The 20970-nt window shown below is 27.1% G+C and overlaps 2 protein-coding genes across 2 annotated transcripts in view; one reads left to right on the forward strand and one right to left on the reverse strand.

Moving 5' to 3' along the window:
• The window catches only part of LOC114128341 (protein O-mannosyl-transferase TMTC2-like), a 256521-nt gene that overhangs the window by 42519 nt on the left and 193032 nt on the right, over positions 1-20970 (forward strand). The window contains exon 3 of the mRNA XM_050205030.1: positions 17938-18643. Within this exon, the coding sequence (XP_050060987.1) occupies positions 17938-18643 (706 nt within the window). The remainder of the gene's footprint in view (positions 1-17937; positions 18644-20970) is intronic.
• Positions 1378-8378, reverse strand: LOC114128346 (acyl-protein thioesterase 2-like). The gene is made up of 6 exons (XM_050205034.1): positions 8030-8378; positions 5744-5775; positions 5118-5183; positions 3651-3948; positions 1994-2158; positions 1378-1573 (listed from the first exon to the last, which is right to left on the reverse strand). The coding sequence occupies exons 1-6, from the start codon at positions 8081-8083 to the stop codon at positions 1529-1531; spliced, it is 660 nt and encodes a 219-aa protein (XP_050060991.1). The 5' UTR covers positions 8084-8378; the 3' UTR covers positions 1378-1528.

A 20970-nucleotide genomic window follows, 5' to 3' on the forward strand; every position in this document is an offset into this window, starting at 1 on the left:
CGAAGACGATACATGTTATTATAATATTATATGAGAATTGCGCTTTAGACTATCAATAAATCACGTGGTTCTCGCGCGGCTATTATAATATTATTATCAAAACCATATAAGTAAAACAATTGTGCATGCTTGTCTATAATATTACGGATGTTTGTAAAAAAAAAAACTAAACATATACCTACATAGTCATTTTAAAAGTCATGTTGAATTTAATCAAATAACCATTACATTGAGAAAGTAAGGTTAGCCGGAAAATGGTTAAGATGTTCCCTTGAAGACGTACAACAGAGAAACATTTTTTTCAGTTATTTTACGAATCTAAAAACTTTTAACGAAAAAAAAAATACATATCAAAATGATATTATGTATTTCTCTTTTACCTTTCGAACGTAGTGTTACCACGTGTCCCTTAATTAGGTAAAAACCCTTTTCCTATCATCCATATTGTTAACGTTACTTTGTATTTTGCTCCGCGATATTGCTAAATGATCAATTATTGATTTCAAGGGACAATAAACATTTATTTTGAATGATATATTTAAATTAATTTCTTAATTGCCATTGCATGTACTAGGGTGATTATTTTATAAGAGTTATTTGATTGATTAAAACTATTAAAAGTTTGATTTTTTTTTTTTAATTACGTAAAATAAATACTATTAACTATAAACTAAAGTATTTAGGTATTTTAAATTAATTTAATAATTAAATAGTTAGATAAATATTGTTTAAACTATGTTTATACCAAAATGTTTTTGTTTCTGAAAAACTTATGTTTCAAACTTAACATGAATAGAGATATTTAATTATGTTCATAAGCATACTGTTAAGTATTAAGCTCTTCATTAATCAGTTAATGAAAACAAATATTTGTTCAACTTTTTAGCCTGTTGATTTTAGTTTTTAGTTATAGATATATTATTTGTTTAATAAATTAAAATAGTAGTACATAGATTTGCGTTTTCGTAAATCGCGATGTATGTACACCTTTTAAGTTGTATTTATAAGATCCTTTAATTATATTCTTATAAATTAAGTCACAGATAACAATTAAAAACAACATAGGTATGTACGATTGCCGTGGTAATTAATGTGAAACATTAAAATCTTTAAAATAGGTGAATCCCTGTACCCCAAGCCCAACCGACCCTTTCGTATGAGCACCCAAGTTAAATGTTAATTTAAAATTTACATAATATTTAATTGTATGTTATAAAAAAGGAATGTATTAATTTTTCAAGTTATGGAATATGATGAAACGTGTTACATAATTTTGAACCGGGTAGAATATTTTTTCAGATACTTACCTACTAGTTATTATGGTTAGTGTTAATTAACACTTTCAACGTCTTAAATTATTTGTTTTAACACAAGATATCTATTCTTTATTTTATCCACAATATATTATGTCATAAATCAAAATAAGTTCTAAAAAATATAAATTTCCCTAAGTTATAAATATACTCGTTAGTATACTGTTTATGAGTAATTAAGACCATTTAACTTGTACTGTTGACTGTAAAATTGTTCATGTCAAAATCTTGTGAATAAATGTTTTTACATCTGCCAACTCCTGTAAATAAAAATAAATTGTTTATTAATTAATATAGTTGATATTGTGTAATTTTCTATGAACACGTAAATATTTTAATAAAATAAGCATGTTTTTTAAAAAAACATAGAACAATTTTAACTTGAAAATATACTTAACTAATTGTTTATTTTTAAAATTTTCAATGTTTTATAACTTAACTTTTGATTAAAGTTAGACTGCATAGTCTAGGGACTAAAATTTATGAAAATCGTACAAATCAAATTAAAAATATATATTTTAAAATTTAAATATCTAAAAAAAAAGATAAAAACGTAGATTAACCAAATCTATTCAAATAGTTATAATCAAACATTAATTTTTGTTTTTAGCAAACAATAAAAAAAAATAGTTATTGATTGGTAATAATAAATATCATAATCATTCAGATTGTTTACTCACTTTCTCATTTGTACGATGCAACAAGCCTTCGTAGCTAGTGAATTGGCTTTTGGTAGCGAATTCTTTTATTATTTCTGATGTTCTTGTTCCCCATACGTAAGGTATAACTGGGTCTTCCGTTCCATGACATTGGAATATTGGTATATTGGTGTTATTTGTGGCCGCCTAGTAACAAAAAAATAATTTATTTCACATACATATTTGGCCGAGTTAGATAAATGTGTATCACAATAGTATATTGTTAATGAAGAACCATAATGGCCAATTTTGATCCAATTTTTATGTTATTGGTTTTAAAGGCGCATAAGACTGCGTGTTATTACTTATTAATTACGAAAATAGGACGATATGTTTACTATAAAAAATCAAAATTGTGGCTTACCTAATCGTTTATTATCATATTGTATCTAAAGTTTATCTACTACATTATCAAGGGCAAACTAATGAATCTTTATTAAAATATCGTTTTAAATAAGAATATGATTACTTATCTATTCTAATGTGTGAATATCACACTATTAAGGTCATTTTCATGAATCATTTATGAAAATAATATTTAAAAAATGCGCAGTAGGAAAAGGTTTTTGGAGTTAATAATTATTTAAAAGGGTTACTAATTTTCAAAATTGTACAAAAGCCTCTTCAATAGTTTATATTAAACTAAAACAATATTATGTTAATCATAAAATGTTGTAGTTCATAAAAATACCATTAGTTAAAAAAAATAACAAATAGTTATTATTCGAGATAAATAAAAAAAACATACTAATAAATACTACATTAAAGTTTGGCTTTTGATTTAATTTATAATTTAGTAGCTTCTTACCACGGATGGTAATAAATAGGCGATAAAAACGTTACCGTAATAAATAAGCTATTATAAAATTATAAAACCAAGAGTAACTAATGATATTAATAAATAATTTTACCAAAATAAAGTATATAATTTATTATTAAGCGTATTATTTAGTCACGTTATCAATAATGTATAAATTATATTTTAAATGATATTATATTTTAAAAGTGAGATCATTTTAAAGAAATAATGTAAAATTTACTTAGTGTATCTACTTCGTACCTTAATTTTAGAAGTTGAATAACTAATTGAATTTGTATTAATGAAAATTTAATAAATTCATTTTAAAAATATTAACAAAATATACCAATTTATTAAAAAACTAGATTTCATATTTTAGGTTTTTAGATTTTTAGTATTGTATTTTGAATTTATTCGTAAACAATATGAAGTAGTCATACTTTTTAAAATTATTTATTTTATTGTATTGACATTAACTTAAACATTATGTACTTTAATTAAACATTAAATCGATTTAAACGTAATAATAATCATAAAATATACCTACTATAAATTAATTTAGCTTAAAAGTAATACGCACTCTTATACAATAATTTTGTTCATAGTTTAATATAATTTTATGACAATGACTGTGATTACGATAAATTTTAATACTTATTTTTATTTGCTGAAACTATTTAATGTAGTAGGTACTTTTTTTGTTATGTATCCGTTTCATATATTTTTAAACGAGAATCAAAGCTTTTTATTTTGTGTTTTAGGCAATAATTGTTCATATTAAGATTATTTTTCAAAACATATTTAGAGCTTTTTAGATTTTTAGTCTTAATTATAACTCACATCTGGGAAGGTTCTGTGCAATGGTATCCAACAAGACAGGATTATGAGTCCGGCCAATGGCCTATGGTACGTGAGTGCGGCGTACAGAGCCAGAGCTCCGCCTTGCGAAAAACCACCCAGCAACAATTTCTTTGGTGGTAATCGCGTCTTAGCTAATTCCTCGTCTAATAGCGCGTGTACATTGTCCACAGCACGTAATATTTCCGACTCATTTTCCGGTGCGTCTTCGTTCAAAGTCGACACGTCAAACCAAGCAGGCATTGAGAAACCCTTGTTTAACGTCAATGGTATCTTGGGACTTGAAAATATCGTGGTAAAATACAATATGTGTTATTAATGTTATCATACACTGTTACTAAAATAACATTGTTACAATAATAAAATAAACCGATTTATAATCGATTCACGGTATATTATACTAAAGCGAGGGTGTTTGGTTTAAAATAAATTATTATTAGTTTATGCCAGTGGCGCATATATAACTTCTGTAAAATATAACAGAAAGATATTTCTAAACTACATAAAAAAATAGGGATTTGTAAGTTTAAATAATGCACTAAAAAAAGACCTTAAATACATAAAATGATAATCTCTCAAAACTCAAACCTCCCAAATTCAATGATTAAATAATTCCTGTGTTTGATTATAGTTATCATTATAGCTATATTTATTATGATATAAGGGTTTAAATTTCAAGATTTAAACTATCGCGTTTAACTAGTAACGTGTAGGCTCAGCACATGACAACAATGACAAATTAAATCTAACGACTTAAACATGTTTACGCAAAACAAACTAAAAGGTATTACAATTTTAGAGTAAATACACTTGTTATACGATTTATAGAGAAAAGTATTTCGGAAACAGCTTTATCAGAATTTTGTATTATACTAAATAATATAATATAGCTTGTTGTAAAAGAGCACAATAATAATCTTATTATTTTTTAACAACTGTGATCATTCAATGACTAAGATTTATATATAAATATAGGTATGACTTAATTATTTATATCATTCTCTAAAAATGTCATAATCAGCAAAGTTTTTAGTCTAAAACCGCGTTTTAATTATTTTTTGTTTGGTTTACGTGGATATGTTTTTACAAATGAAATTGATTGTTTTAACGTCTAATTAACAAGTGATAGTGAGATTCGTAATCAGATCCTTGTCTGTATCTTGTGGTATCTTTTGGATGATATGAGTATATTACATGGACTAAACTGTACTTATATAGTATAGTTGTTCAACATACATACAATTTTTATAATTCTGGTATTAATGTAGAAATTATAATAAAATATGTTCATTTTTCTAAGAAAATATTATTTTATAAAATCTCTTACGAACAAAAAAAAAAAATAATAATAATAATAAAAACCATAGCAATCTGATACCAATATCTCCCTTCATCATTGTATTATACGCCACTGGTTTTACTAAAATACATTTTATAAAATAAACTCACGCAGAAGGGCAGATAATCTTGGTATTTGGTTTGCGTAAATTCGTCAATAACTCCGACCAAATACTCCTAAAAATAGTATAAATACAAAATTACAGAACATGTTATAAAAATACCAATTTTCAAGAATTCATTATTACTGGTTTTTTTTAAAACTTTTTTATGAAAAAAATATAATACTAAATATTAGTTTTAAATTATCAACAATAATCAAAACCAATTGAATTTTAAACAAAACTATAAAATACTAAAAAAATATTGAGATATTCATATGCTATTTATGCTTAGAGAATTTTCTTACAAGTTAAATTCTGAGATATTTTTTAAATTACTTGTGTTAATTTTTTAAGGTGTAGAAAAGTGGGTATTTCGTAAGTTTCTTTTAAACTTGATCGATTTCATGTTGGAATCAACGTCTAGATGGTACTTTTAAGAGGGTAGGCACGCAATATTTCGTTAAATTTCAAAAAATTACAGTGCATTTTACCAGCTAAATAATATTTTATAAGTATCTTGGAGTTGTTCCTTTTTTATTTTTAACAAAAACGCATTAAATATTATAGCTATTATACTATGTAAAAATCAGAGTTTTATCAATATTTAAAGCGTTGTAAATGTTTTTAAATTACCCAGATTCACCAAGGCCATGGAAAAAAATAATCTGTAAGCAAGAAAAAAAATATATAATTAATTTATCAAACAAATAGCATTACAGTTATAACTTATATAAGTATATAATTTCGTACTAAATGATACGCGCCTTCTACAGATATACAAATAAACTATGGTGCTGATCGCTATACATACCTTACATAAAATATATATAATTTTTTTTCTTCGATAATAAAAAAAAAAACATTGTACTTCATGGTTTTTGGCCCACAAACCCCCCTTGGGAAGGAAATAATCTATCTTGGGAAGACGAGATAGTGAGTCTATACATCTACTCTCCTGGTTAAACGGACTTATAACGTTACCAGTTTAAGTATGAGAAATAGTTGCTCTCTACGCTTACCGGCTTCAGTATTTTTTTTGTTTTGTTATAATAGTATCAACTATTTGTATGTGCATAATGTACATCTTAGGTAAAATTAATAATAATTCTTTATATGATATAAAATATTGCTAAATAACAAATCATTTCATGAACTAACAACATTTTTAATTTCTATACATAATATTTGTTCAACATCTTTAGATTTTTTCAAATATTATACCTAAGCTCATACTGGTAAAAATAACATTTTAATTAATTTAAATGACTTTGAAGTTTAAAAGTACATAGCATGCTAAAATAATATAATCTTTTTAAATCATCGACTATAAATTATGATTATTGATGGTACCTACTCAATATTTTTAATTAATATTAAATTATTAATACGTATATTTATATATCTTTATTAATTTTTTATTTTTAAATTAATTTATGTTTTGACCTTGATAAACATATTCACAAGTGCTATCTCAATATTCATTATTTTAAATGTATAAGATAGATTTCGTATTTAATTCAAAGAATTGTACTTGGCATATTTTATATTGCTATCTATGATTGGATTTAGTTAGGTATGTCTAACTAAAAATGATGTACTTATATTCAAATATCATTTTTTCTATTGGTTTTAAAGTTCTAATACATAACTTGTACATAATAATATATTAATTAATTAGTTTCAATCTATTGTGTGTGACATACTATTATACTAACTTGGCGATTTTGTCTTGTCTAGAGTTTAATTTTCAACCTTAAACCAAATGTAGTTTATAAACTTTAAGTTCAAATTTAAATATTACAAAACTCAACATTTGCACACATCATGTAACGTTATATTTTTAATGCAATACAAGAATAATAACCAAATAACTGTTTTGACTCGAAGACATAATAATATACTATGTAGGTAGTCAACTTTTTTAATGAATTTTTAAAATAAGTCTATTTTACCTGTACTTACTAATCTGCCATATCTATTTAAAATATTAATATAGCATTAAAATAATAACAACTATTATTACATTTAACTGAATTTATCCTCGTAGTATTTTAGCGATTACATCGCACGTGTAAGTATACCCGAAGTATTTTCTCATGATTAAACAAATCTTTAAAGCGCTGTTGTAGACTTAACTTATTACACGAATCTAACGCACATGTTTCTCTTCGAAACGTGTTAATGCATAATAATATTATATGAAATGTATGTAAAACTATAACATATTGTTAAATGTGCATTGTGCATAATATCTATTTCCTCGGCACCTGATGATAAGTCGGACGACTATTACGATTATTGAATAAATCATATAAAAACTAATCACATGTGTGTATTTCTTCAATACGATATATGATTACGCTCTTTTAAACTCTAGTAGGCACTAGTTTTAAAATAGTTTATAGCTGGCACATGGTACTTACAATATCATAATTTTTATTCCGATATCCAATTTATTAAGCGTATCTATTACTCAGCACTACTCAGTATTTGGTGATTGGTTAGAACTAAAAAATCATTATTTAAATTGAAATGCAATTAAAATTTCAGAAAATTTGTTTTGTCACGTATTATTATATTGGTCTACTCAAAATTGTATTTTTTATTTTTAGTTATTTTGCGTTTATTTTGCACTGTTTATGTTTAGTTTCAAAATATAGACTTTTTAGTGTTAATTCTACTAAAAAATAGATAGGACTAAAAATTTAAGTTACCTAAAAATTTAAATATTTATCGCATATAAAGCCATAAAATACTGGAGATCAATAATTCGGATGTAACGTAACAAGAACGTTTGTTATTTTAACTATTAAAACTGCCACAAAGCTATATTATTATCAAGAAGATAGCGTAGCGTCATGTGTAACATTAATTCTAGATAAAAAAAAAAAAAAATCTTTTTTAAGTAATATTGCTTACCGTTGATGTGTGTTTACCCGTCGGAGGTACAGTTACCGTTTCGTAGGTTGACATTATACGGACACGATAATATTAAAATAACTATTATAAATACAAAAACGCGACGGTAGACGCTGAAAAATAAATAAGAAACCAAAATTATTCGATGTTAATCGTTACGAGTGTGATGATGTTGACGATATTTCTAATAACCCGATCGAAACGTCCGCACATCGACGTGTGTCAAACACGAGTGTCGTAAGTACTTCTCGGTACACGTGCTCGCTATCGTGCGATGCCGCCGCCAACACTACGCTATTATATTTGTTATATTGCACTGGTTGGATTGTCTAAGACCGAACTGATTACCGTTTGACCTTAGAATCTTTCGTTGTAAATTGGTCTGGTTTATCTTAACTGGCATACGTCGCTAACATCAAACTTGGTAGTATTATAGTATATAATACTAGTATAGCATAGTATAGTATAGCATTGGTATATTATTCTTTTATAGAGCAAGACAGATACAACTGTTATAACAATGACCAATGTTGTGGTATACCCTCACGACCATAATATAATAACGTGCAATTGTATAGTATACATTATACAATGTATATTGTATACCTATTATTGCGAGCGACGTACCCATCCAACACGGGTCGATCTTGTATCATTATTTTTTGTCGTGTGTTTGTTAATTTAGTCGATGAACAGTGTTTTACATCCTACTCGGTCATAATTTTAAATTTATACTATATTTTTTTTTTAAGTTTCCTGTCAATAATATTCACACCCTGTCGTTTATTATTTTCGTTTGTTCGTCAATAAATAATAATTAATAGTTAATACCCAACGTAAAATATTATTTGAAATAAATTGGGGATAATAACATAATAAAACTATCATATCAATTTGACCTTTTAAAAGTCAAATTTCTGTTTGATACCCAATTATAGACTCAGTAGATTTAATACTGTATGATAATGTTTTAGTAGTACAGAAAAGATAACTACCTACGGGTTATACCATCTACCTAATAATAACTATTTTTATCTATTATTTATTAACAATATAATATATAGGTACCTACCAATAATTTAATAAATATACTAATTCTAATGAATACCTTATTTCCTACTCTTCCGCGTAATTTATTAAATATTTGATAATCAAAGATGAATATTATATACAGTTATTATAACGATAATAATGATATATATATATATATATGTATTATTGGTTTATACTCATAAAATATAAATGAACTATTTTCTATGAAATTAGAATGTATTTATTTCCACTTAGACATTTATTTATTTAATATCCACACCAACATTTATTTCAGTTTTGACGTTGTTTTTTTATTACTATTAGGTTCATAAAAAATATAATTTGTATGCTAACCCATGTAAGGCAATAATACAAAAAAAACACGTAATCATTCCCTAAAGACTTATCTTTGGGCGTTTTTACTCGGTCTGGTGACACTTTCACGGTCGAACGACCAAGTGTAAATTCATACTGAACGAAGAATACTGCCATCGTAATGGATTTTATAAAAATAGCTCGCTGTAGCAGTGCTATCGATATCAAAAATCTTTCGGCTTTTCCGGTGATGTCTAATGCAACATTTTTTTTTTTTTTTATCACAAACGATATTGGCGCTCACGTCATCACAAATTCACGACTAACCAGTATTATATCGAACGTACAACGCCATCTAGTAAACCGGTTTGACCACCTACAACAACTAAACCCACATGACACCGGTACCATGAATTTACAGACATACAAATATATATATACATTATATACAAATCACAAGTCTTTTAGCAGTCATACCACTGTAATTTTGCTAATGTAATTAGGTAATCACTTCTAAGTTGCATGTAGGGTTTTTATCAATGGTAGAAATAATTGTTGTAAATGTATATGATTTACACGAGTATTTATTATTATGATATAATTATAGGCACAACATTTTGTTGTCGACAAATTACTAGCAACAAACATTTTGCACAAAAAAAAAAAACAAAAAAATAAATGTTTATTTTTGAAGGAAACAAAAAGCGTACTAGTTATTTATAGATATAGGTACTATATAAATAAATATAATATGTTATATAAAACAATTACATATTCAGTATGACCTTGTTTATTTTTTATTTCATTACTATTATTTTTTTACTTAATTAGTAGCAAGGTTTTAGATTTTGATGCAATGTTATTATTTAAATTTTAAATAATTATTACTTGTTACTTTTATTAGGTAGGTAGAGATTATATTAAACTACTATAGTTTCATAATTTTCGATAGAATTCAGGGAACATTACTGGAGTTTAAATGGGATTTATTATGGTTAATGATGTGAATTATATATTCTAATATGCCCATAAAATATTCTATACATATATAAAAAATGTATCTTTTATGTAGATAATATGTGATGTGGTATGAATATTGGTTCATACCAAAAATATGCATACAAAAAATACGATGTTTAAAATTCAAAAATATTGAAAACGAATTGTGTGAAACAAAAATAAATTATACAAAATATAATTGCTTTAGCAGTAAATTTTACTCTGAAAATTGAAAACTTAAAAAAATTAAATTTTTTGGATTTTTAGTATTAAAATTTAAAATACTGGATGATTCACTAAGCATATTCAACTTTTTTTTAAAATTTAATAACACAATTATTCAAATTCTGGTTTTAAAATTCTAACTTCTAATTGTAATTTATTTGCAATTTTGTAGATTTTGTATATTAACATTTAAAGAGTTTCCTGGGATGATACAACAAACTTGATTTTGAAAAAAAAATGTCTTAAAGACTATATTTTTAAATACTTAGAATTTTGTTTGGCTTTTATAAAGAATGTCTTGTAGTTGTGATTCAAACATCTTTCTTTAAAATGATCATCACACCATCGTCTGTAAATTTCATGTCAAAATATACCTTCGAATTATTTCACACCATCTCTCTATATAATTATACTTCAATACTTAATTACGTATACAATTCTACTTAAAAACATTGTATTTTAGATTTGAGGTTAACAAAAAATGTATAGCTTTTACAATGAAATGATCTTATTTTTTATGTATGCGTTCACAATTTTTAGTGAAGAAAACAAGTACTTAAAATTAAAATTCTATTTAGAAATCAAAATTTTGAATTTTATTTATTTATTTAAAGTTTTTTTAATGTTTTAAAGTATTGGGTTATTAGAATTAAGAGAATATTTATGTGCTTTTAGATTTATAATCTATATCTATAAGTCTAATTATAAAATTATATCTAAAAAGGATACTTTAGGAGAATTTGGAGAAATATGCGATAGAGTGTGTGATTAATGTTTATTATTAGTACATGTTGTTATATGAGTATTATTGTGAAGATTTTCTCTATGTTTGGTCGTCTTTTGTACATAAAAATGTATTAATTTTATTTTTAATTATTTTTTTAATAAAAACAGATTTAAATTTTCCACTAAATTTACTATGATTTGACTGTCATACTTTTTTCATATTCTATATCAATTAATTTTAATACGAATTATGAATATGATCTAATTTTACTCTTTTTGTTAGTATATTTCTAAGTAAAAAAAAATAAAAATAAAAAAATAAAATTGTGAAAGCATAGATAATTTAGTGACGAATCCAAATCTGTATCTAAAATTAATATTGGAACATTATGTTGGAAGTAATGATGGAAGTCGTGAGCTATGTTTTCGACCAAAAATGAATCATGCTCCAGCCCCCTTAAAGACGAATTATATGAGAATAATATTATATACTGTAATAAATAAAAAAATTATAGGAATATTAAATTATAACAACAAAATATCATGATTAGAATGTATGAAAATTATCATTAAATGTTAATTAAAAATTGCTGAACTTATATGGAAAAACTTATTACCCTAAAAAGGAACATAATCCGTTTGAACCACCTTATGCAATCGAAGTCGTCTTAATAGACGCATTCTGTCATAATTTTAATGTATGTACTATTGATTAAATATTTATATTTTGATTAAAATTTGATGGGTTGATAAATTGTTTATACGTTCGGACTGTGGTTGATAACATTGTAATCGAATAACAAACTTTATTTGATGTAACTGGTGTAATATTTGAATGTGATGTAAAAAAAAAAAAAATAGCCAACTATATATGCTCGATGCGCTTGAAAGAAAATATAAACATTATAAATGCGTAATACTTAATATTGAAATATTATTATTATAATATTATAATTTATAATTGTATGAAAAATCTTGATTAACAAGTTTATTTTAAATCGTTGAGGTACTCGTATATATTGTTATGTATGACATGTACGTAAAACAAAACAAATAATATTATTGTGATCTAGAAATTAAACTATAGATAATGAAGTTTGTGTATAATTGTATAGATCTTTGATGGTAAATTTAATTGAATAATATGAGAAATACAAAAAATACTTGAAACTCAAAACTATTTTACCTGAAAATACTATTGTCATTTTTATTAAAATTTGATCGTTTATCGTAAAACCGTTTTGTATTATAAATTTATAAAAAATAATTAATATTTTTACAATATAATATTAAGAATTTTCAAAAATTCAAAATTGTTACTTAAATTTATTTTAATTGATTATAATTTATTTTATTGTGATATACTGTTTGGAAAAAAAAATTAAAATATGTAGCTTATTACAATTTTAAAATCAAAATAGGTATGTATAAATACTTTAATGGATATTAAAATAACTTAACAGTGTGATGCAACTTACCTTTTGAAGAGGCTTAAGCAAAATTATGACTTAAACTATATTAAAACTATATATTGTGTTGTATAATACATAATTTTGTTTATTTATTCTATTTTTTATTTTTAACAAAGTCTGTACTTAAGTTATGATAATGTGTGTGATTAAAAGTCTTTTGAAATGATAAATTTGTAAATATAATTTTTAATAACTATTTTCGAGTGCAAAAATACTGATGTTTATACTGTTTATAGTAACTTTCGCTGTAGGTAGTAAGATAGTTGAGTAATTTGATCGTCGAATAATTTGTTCGTTAGGTAGTTATATAGTTCATTCAATTTGGTATAACACACTCGAATTTTCTTAGAAGTACAATAAAAATGAACTTTGTGCCACTTAAATAACGAACAAACAACTAACAAGTTCGCATTCACTGCTGTATGAGCACTTGTCTCCATTGCGTTCGGATTGTTTGTTTCTCGAATGTTCGCATTATTATTAAATTCTCGAGACATTTTGAAGTATATAGAGGGTATATGGTATAATTTATACATCCTCATAGCCAACATATTTTACAGATTTACAGACAAAACAATAATGATAAATATCTAACTGTCTATTTTATATAATATAAAATATACTAATAATATTATTATATATCATAACTACACAGACACATATAACAGTGTAGTAGTGTGATGGAAGTTCAGCCCGTCAATCCTCCAAAAATAAAAAAAACATTTTTAAAAACTAAATTTTCCAAGTAGAATGTTATTTTTCTACAACAGCTCATCAAAATCTGTATGCGAAATGATATGGAATACGATATGCTAACTGGGTTGACTGTGACGAATATTTACTGAAATTAGATGACTTCAAATCTAGTAAAACGATAAAAATCTGAAATCAAATTTGAATTTGTTTTTAAGTCTATTTGAGATAGACTTTCTCATATTGATTTTACAATGATGTATGTTTTTTTTTTTTTTTGTTTTTTTTTTTTTTGTGTCTGTGTACAGCATAACTAGTCGAAATAATGCTCCAATTTCAAACAATGGGGGTGGTTTCCGATGTAAAAGTGAATATCCTTGGTGCATTATAGAGGTAAAAAGTTAACATTTTCCAACACTTTTCAAAAAAATCGAGAAAAACAAAAAAAAAATGACGGAAAAACGGCAATTTTTACGCAAAACCAGTTTTCGACCAAATCGATTTTTTTTTTATGGTTGTAATTAAAAACTAATCACTGAAAATACTTGAAATTTTCACCAAATGTTAATGTCAGTGGTATCCGTATATAATTAAATTTTCAAAAAATTTTGACTTTTTTTGAGTTATTTATAGACCACTGATATTTTCGATTTTTTGGAGAAATTTTTTTTAAAGTGTCGATAAAAAATTTTTGAATGACCAAAAAGTTTTGAAAATTTAATACAAGGTTCCTTATGAGTTGTTTTTAATGTAGCTAAAAAAAATTAAAAATCGTTAGTCACAATTTTTTTTTATAAGCGTTTTTAGTTCAAATTTTTACGAAATCTGTCGAAAACGCGAAAATTTGCAAGTAATTTTGAAGTTGAAAAATCATAAAATTTTTTTCTTTTATAACTAAGTTTTGAAAATTTGGTACAAGGTTCTCCATACATTTTTCTTCAAATATCTGTAAAAAAAACTCTACCGGATTCAGACAAAAAATTTTTATGAGCGTTTGAAATTTAAATTTTTACAAAAACCGCGTTAAATAACAGTTTAGCCTCAAACGATTTTTGATATTTGTTATTATTCAAAAAGTATAAGTCGTAGATACTTGAAAATTTTACCAGTTATTAAGATTCGCGTTTTATTTACGTGATTTAAATTTCAAAATATTTTGACTTTTTTTGAGCTATTTATAGACAACTGAAATTTTCAATTTTTCTGAAAAAATATTTTTGAAGTGTCGATAAAATTTTTTTGGCCCTATCAAAATACTTGAAAATTTAATACAAAGTTCCTCATATGTTATTCTTATAGTGATTAAAAAATATAAGAATACATAGGCACAATTTTTTTTTATTAGCATTTGAAGTTCAAATTTTGACAAAAATTCGTCAAAATTATGAATATTTGCGAAATGTTTGAAGTTGAAAAATCATAAAATTTTTTGTGTTTATAACTAAGGATTAAAAATACAACACTAAGTTTTCCATAAGTTTACCTTCAAGTATCTATAGAGAAAACTCGAAGCATCATTATAGGAAAATTTTAAGTGCGTTTGAATTTTAAATTTTAACGAAATAGCGTAACGATAACGATTTATCCTCAAACGATTTTAAATATTTGTTATTTTTCAAAAAGTATAAGTCGTAGATACTTGAAAATTTTACCAGTTATTAAGATTCGCGTTTTCTTTACGTGATTTAATTTTCAAAATATTTTTTAATATAAGCTGGTTTTTTTAAACCACCTTTTTCACCAACCACTAGAAATTATATCCTAGGCTGACAAATCATCTTCGTTCAGAATCGTTTTTCGTATACAATGATAATTATCATTGGATTCAAATTTAACACTCCTATAATATATAATAATGATCCATACGGCACCTAATGTACAGCAGAGCGGTACTCACTTGCCCACTTTTTTTTTATTTTATTATTTTTATTTCTTTAAAATTGGAATATGACTATATTTTAATTTCTACTTTTTTAGTATAACTTTTTTTTTTTAATTTAACACGATAATATCAAAAATATGGGAAAGTTTGTATTAAGCAGACTTAACAACAAATTTAAATCTGCTTTGAGATTTATTATTACTTCACTAGATAAATCGCTAAATTTGACAAAAACATGTCTTTTATTCTATGTTCCGCATGTATTAGATAAAAATAGAAACAGTAACGAATCCCCTTAAAAAGGTCGTATAAAGATTTGTCATGTTCCTTCGCAAATAAGATTTTATACTTAAATATAGAACAATTTTAATTTATAATAATTAATTACAATTTATTTTATATAAAAACATAATTATTCAATATTATATTTTAAGATTAACGATAAAAATAATTTATTAATTAGAATCCATACCCCCCAAGAAACAAAATAATAAAATCTTTATAATAATATGTGGATATATAGAATATAAAGGATGTGACCATTTATATAACATCATTTTGCGGCATCTACGACAATAAATAATTGAATATCTCAAATTAGTGGTACAATAAATTCTTCGCTTATGCATACATTATGTGCTACGTCAGAGTAATGAACAATGTCCCTTTACGTTAGTCACGTGTCACCGTACGAGTGTACGGTTTATTTCCGACACACTATCGCTATAACATTTCCGATTCATGATTTATTTTGTGCAGCACGTTTTCGCTTACCGTGTCGTGTTGACATTATTTTGGAACGTTTTCTTTGGCAGTGTCTGGGTGGTTTCCAAAAAACTCCAAGACGGTTAAGTCATTGCTTGAAATCGGTCGGTTTTCATCCCCCCTTTGCCTTTTACCAGTTGGTTAAACATGACACGACGATTTGGCCTGTGATTTTCCAAACTTGAAACTCTTCGTTTTGTATAATATTATTACAATAATGTTTGACATGATTATTGTCACAGTCCCTAGTATTGAAAATTATAATATATTATTAGGTATTACGATATTATATTAAATCCAATGAGGTGATAAACGTTATTCGTCACATCATTTTATTCTACTAAGTGTCTTAAGAGCAAAAATCAAAAAAAAATCACCATGCTCAGAATCTAATACTGTATAAGTATATTATTAGTTTGTTAAATATTATAAAAATATTTCTTTTTTTTTTCAATAACTTTTCTTAAATCGAGCTATTCGTGTTATGTACCTATATATTAAATTATTAAATAGTAGATGTGATGTTATGTTCGTGATAAAGGTAATTTTGAGATATTTGTTTGCATTATCCGATTATCGTTATAACAAACATATTTATACAACTCAAAACCTCAAAATAACACCGAATTATACATGTGCACGGGTGACCCTGGTATAATGTGTGAATTTTACCAATACTCTAACGTTAAATTAAGTGTTTAATTATCAATGACACATCGTCACACGAATTATGAGATACCGACGAGATGTGTAATTGGATTGTCTATAGAATATTATATTTATTGTTTTATACGTGTTTAGTATAAAAATACTCATATTGTATAGTTCATCGGGAGTTTATGACAAATTATTATCAAGATTGACCTTACTATATCCATCGTAAAATGTAGTGAGCGCATATAGCGTTCTTGTCTGTATTATACTACAGCACAAAAATCTTTAGTAGATTCTAGAACTCCAATCATTTATTTGAACTCATATTATGAGTACATATAGTATACATTTTTATAATATCTATTATTTTTTTTGATGACAATTTAGTTTTGAATAGAAAATAAAATTCCATTTTATTGTGTTTACTAATGTCTATATATTATATACATTTTAATATGCGTACATTTAAATTAAAATATGAAATACATTTTTCATTTTTTGTAATTAACATAGTCAATTGTCAAACTCAGCTGAATTAGTTCACAAAGTAAGGTACACCGATGCCAATTTGCACCGGTGAACTAATAAGGTACATCGAGATATTGCATCGTATATTGTCCGTATTTTACGTTTATAAATTTTTTTCGAATAACGTCAGAATATATATCATAGTATAAAATTGTACTGTTTTATTGAGAAGGGGCCCAAAATCATTTTTCATCGATTTTACTTTATACGTTAAAATGGTACTTTTTTAAATTTTACTTCACATCAAATGATGTGCTTTTGGGTCCTTATAAAAACTCAACTGTGAGAAAGGGAACAAGATCACTAAATTTGTCATACTCAGCTCTTATGCATCAAAGAGCAATATTGCGTGAGCACTTAATGGATCTGGCTCCTTCTCACTGAAATCGTCCATTGATATCTCGGTATATCGTTTTATTGATACGTTTGAACAATTGAAATCATCCATTTATTATCATATACGCGCTGATAATAATATTTATATTATTATGGTCTAGATGAAAACTAAATTTTTGAATTTTGTCTGTACTTGCATCCACTCGACACGTGTACATAATATAATATAATACAATATAGTGTCATGATTTATTTTAATAATTTGTCGTACGATTTTCCAGCCGGGCGATCGTCAACAACCCGGACGTGACGCGAGCCGCACCGCTGACCGACATCTGGACCAACGATTTCTGGGGCACGCCGATCGGGTCGAGCAGCTCGCACGGCTCTTACCGGCCGCTGTGCGTGGCCTCGTTCCGGCTGAACCACTGGACGGGCGGCCTGGACCCGAAGGGCTATCACGTGGCCAACGTTCTGCTGCACTGCGCCGTCACGTATCTGGTGTACGCCGTGTACCGGACGCTGATGCCCGGCCGCCGGCCCGCGGCCGCCGCGGCCGTGTTCGCCGTCCACCCGGTGCACGCGGAGGCCGTGGCCGGCGTGGTGGGCCGCGCCGACCTGCTCGCCTGTCTGTTCTACCTGGCCGCGTTCCTGTGCTACGCGGCGCACGTCCGGCACCGGGACAGGACGCCGGACCCGCGCCGGCGCGTGGTGTGCTGTGACGCCGGCTGCCACCGCCGGACGTACCGGTTGGGCTCGGCGGTGCGCACCGTTTTCGCCGCCCTGGGCCTGGGCACGTGCTCCAGCGACCTGGACGGGCTGCCGGGCGGCGTGACCGAGTGTTGCGCGGTCCGCGAGTGGGCCTGCCTGGCGGCCACCGTGCTCATGGCGGCCGCGTCGATGTTGGCCAAGGAGACCGGTCTCACCGTGTTGGCCGTGTGCGCCGTGTACGACGTGCTGTTCGCCAGCAAGCAGTCGCCGAACAAGGTAAGCCGTGTTCGACGATAATATTATTATTTTATTATAGTTCTAAGGTTTTTCTATACCGTTAAATATTATAGGTATTTAGTTTAAAACCGAACATTCACTGTATCTATATTTAGGTGTAAGTGCAATGGAATTCGTTAGTTTACTCGTATTACTTACGCTTATGTGTGGCGTCTTAAATAAATTTTTTAATAAAAAAAATAATAGATATTTTGGTATTATGTTGTGCTTCAAGCAGTTTGAGAATATCACTTGTAGGCACAGCCACCTCACATCATTAGGTCAAACTGATAAATGTAATTGTACCGATCGTTGTAGTTACACTGCGGTGCACTTATAGGTACGTGTCTTTTGTAGGCAGATAAGAATTCGTTCAATTTAAATAGTTTAAAAACAAATTATTCTTAATAGCAAAACTAATATTTCTTATAGGTATTAATTTTACACTGTATAGATTCCAATCGATTATCAAACCTAAAAATATTCTTCCTCTCTATAAATATATTATTTGATAATGTGCGATCAGATATTTTCCGCGGAGAGAATAAAACAGAATGCTAGTAAAATTGATTTAACTACAATAAAAACAAGTAAATAAGTGAAAAAATTGAGTACAATTTTAGTCTGTAAAATAACAAATGTAATATCGAATAAAATGTATCACTCGACGTGAAAACCACTCAAGTGCGGGTGAATGCGAGTGGGTTTAATTGGTCACGCTACTTATAGTGAACACCCATATTCGGATCTGGTACAGGGATATTTAACGATTACGTAGGCGTGTAATATCATGCTGTTATACTTCTACGGGTTTATAATATATTATGTGCAGAGAAAGGGTACCTATATACTTTTTCTTCGAATAATACCACCAACTTATCTAACACTTACAGATATCGTATATTATGTTCGTATAAATGCAAATATAAACGCAATGTTTACACTTTGTATGTTAATACTTTCTAACTGTTCATACCTGTTATGAACACGGACTATTTTTGGATATTATATTATAATTAAGAGAGTTACAATTCATAATATGGTATTATTGTGTGTGTGTATGTGTGGATAAAGAAAATTCCACTTAAGTAGACTTTAAAAATGCATTAAAACTACAGAAAATATTTACAACGAGTGATTAGAATCTATCTAAGAAAATAATAAAAATAATTAGAAGGAAATACAAATCAAAATATTAAGAAATCTACAAATTAAATATTTATAAAAATTATGCATTTATTAGCGTGAGAATTAAGATAACAATATGTATAAAGAAACATAGAGAATAATAATAAGATTGTTTAAAAAATTTCACATTGAATGTATTATATTATTATCAGATCTTTTTTCAACGATGTTATGTTTTTGGTTCGTAGATTTTTTTTTACCTTTACAGAAATATGGGCTTGATAAAAAGCCAAAATAAAATGCAACTCGATCAACGTCAATTCTATATTATATAGTTTTGACAGTTCTCTATATAGTTGAGGTTTCCCGTGAAAAAGAGTTATTTAACAATCATAACCCGAGGGATCGGTCGTAAACTTTTATCGAAAATCTTAAGGTGTTTGAATTAACCGATAAAACATCAAACCAATATTTTACAATAAATTAAAAATACATTTTATACATATCAAATAATATTATGACAGTATCGTAGCCAGGATTTCGATTTATTTTTTTATGGCTGGGCATGTTGACAGTAGGATCTATTATAATTATAATATGTTTAAGCGATTATGGTTATAATTAGACTTTTGGAGCTACTTTTTTAACAAATGGTTAGTGATTACAAATTTAGTAATACGTTCACAGAACTTAAAAAGCATTTTTAAATTTTCCTTAAATTCCAGTGGACCCTCTTAGTCTATGACAATAGCGTGATGTTCATATTTCAAAATAATTATTTACCATTATACTCGAAAAACGATTCTCTATAGACCTCGTTTGTAGATAAAACAGTCTAATAAAAACGTTACCATCCTACATCCGTCGATAAATTAATGGTTTATTATTGTAACGTTATTGTGTCCACTGGGTGTTGTTTCCGTAAGTGCGTATAAAAATTATTATTATTATTATCATTATTGTTGTTTTATGCTAATGTGACTACAAAAATTTTGTTGACTATATAACTTTTAACTCGAGTTCAATAACAATAATTAGCCAAGAAATAAACACAAAACAATAAATTTAAAATCATAAAATAATCGTATTTGTTTTAACTAGCTATACTATCATTCAGAATGAGGTCAATATTAGAATCGTAACTTAATTACAATTGTATTTGAAACAAAAAAATTAATTCAATTTTAGAGTTTTTAAAT

Source organism: Aphis gossypii, chromosome 3 (assembly GCF_020184175.1).
Source record: "Aphis gossypii isolate Hap1 chromosome 3, ASM2018417v2, whole genome shotgun sequence".
NCBI lineage: Eukaryota > Metazoa > Arthropoda > Insecta > Hemiptera > Aphididae > Aphis > Aphis gossypii.

What these genes read in the sequence shown, in the direction of transcription:
- LOC114128346 (XM_050205034.1), bottom strand. Translation starts at nt 8,083, where the DNA reads ATGTCAACCTACGAAACGGTAACTGTACCTCCGACGGGTAAACACACA. An exon ending in CATGGCCTTGGTGAATCTGG is followed by an intron (nt 5,184 to 5,743) that starts GTAATTTAAAAA and finishes TACTATTTTTAG; the next exon opens with GAGTATTTGGTCGGAGTTAT. An exon ending in TGCACAGAACCTTCCCAGAT is followed by an intron (nt 2,159 to 3,650) that starts GTGAGTTATAAT and finishes TTTTGTTACTAG; the next exon opens with GCGGCCACAAATAACACCAA.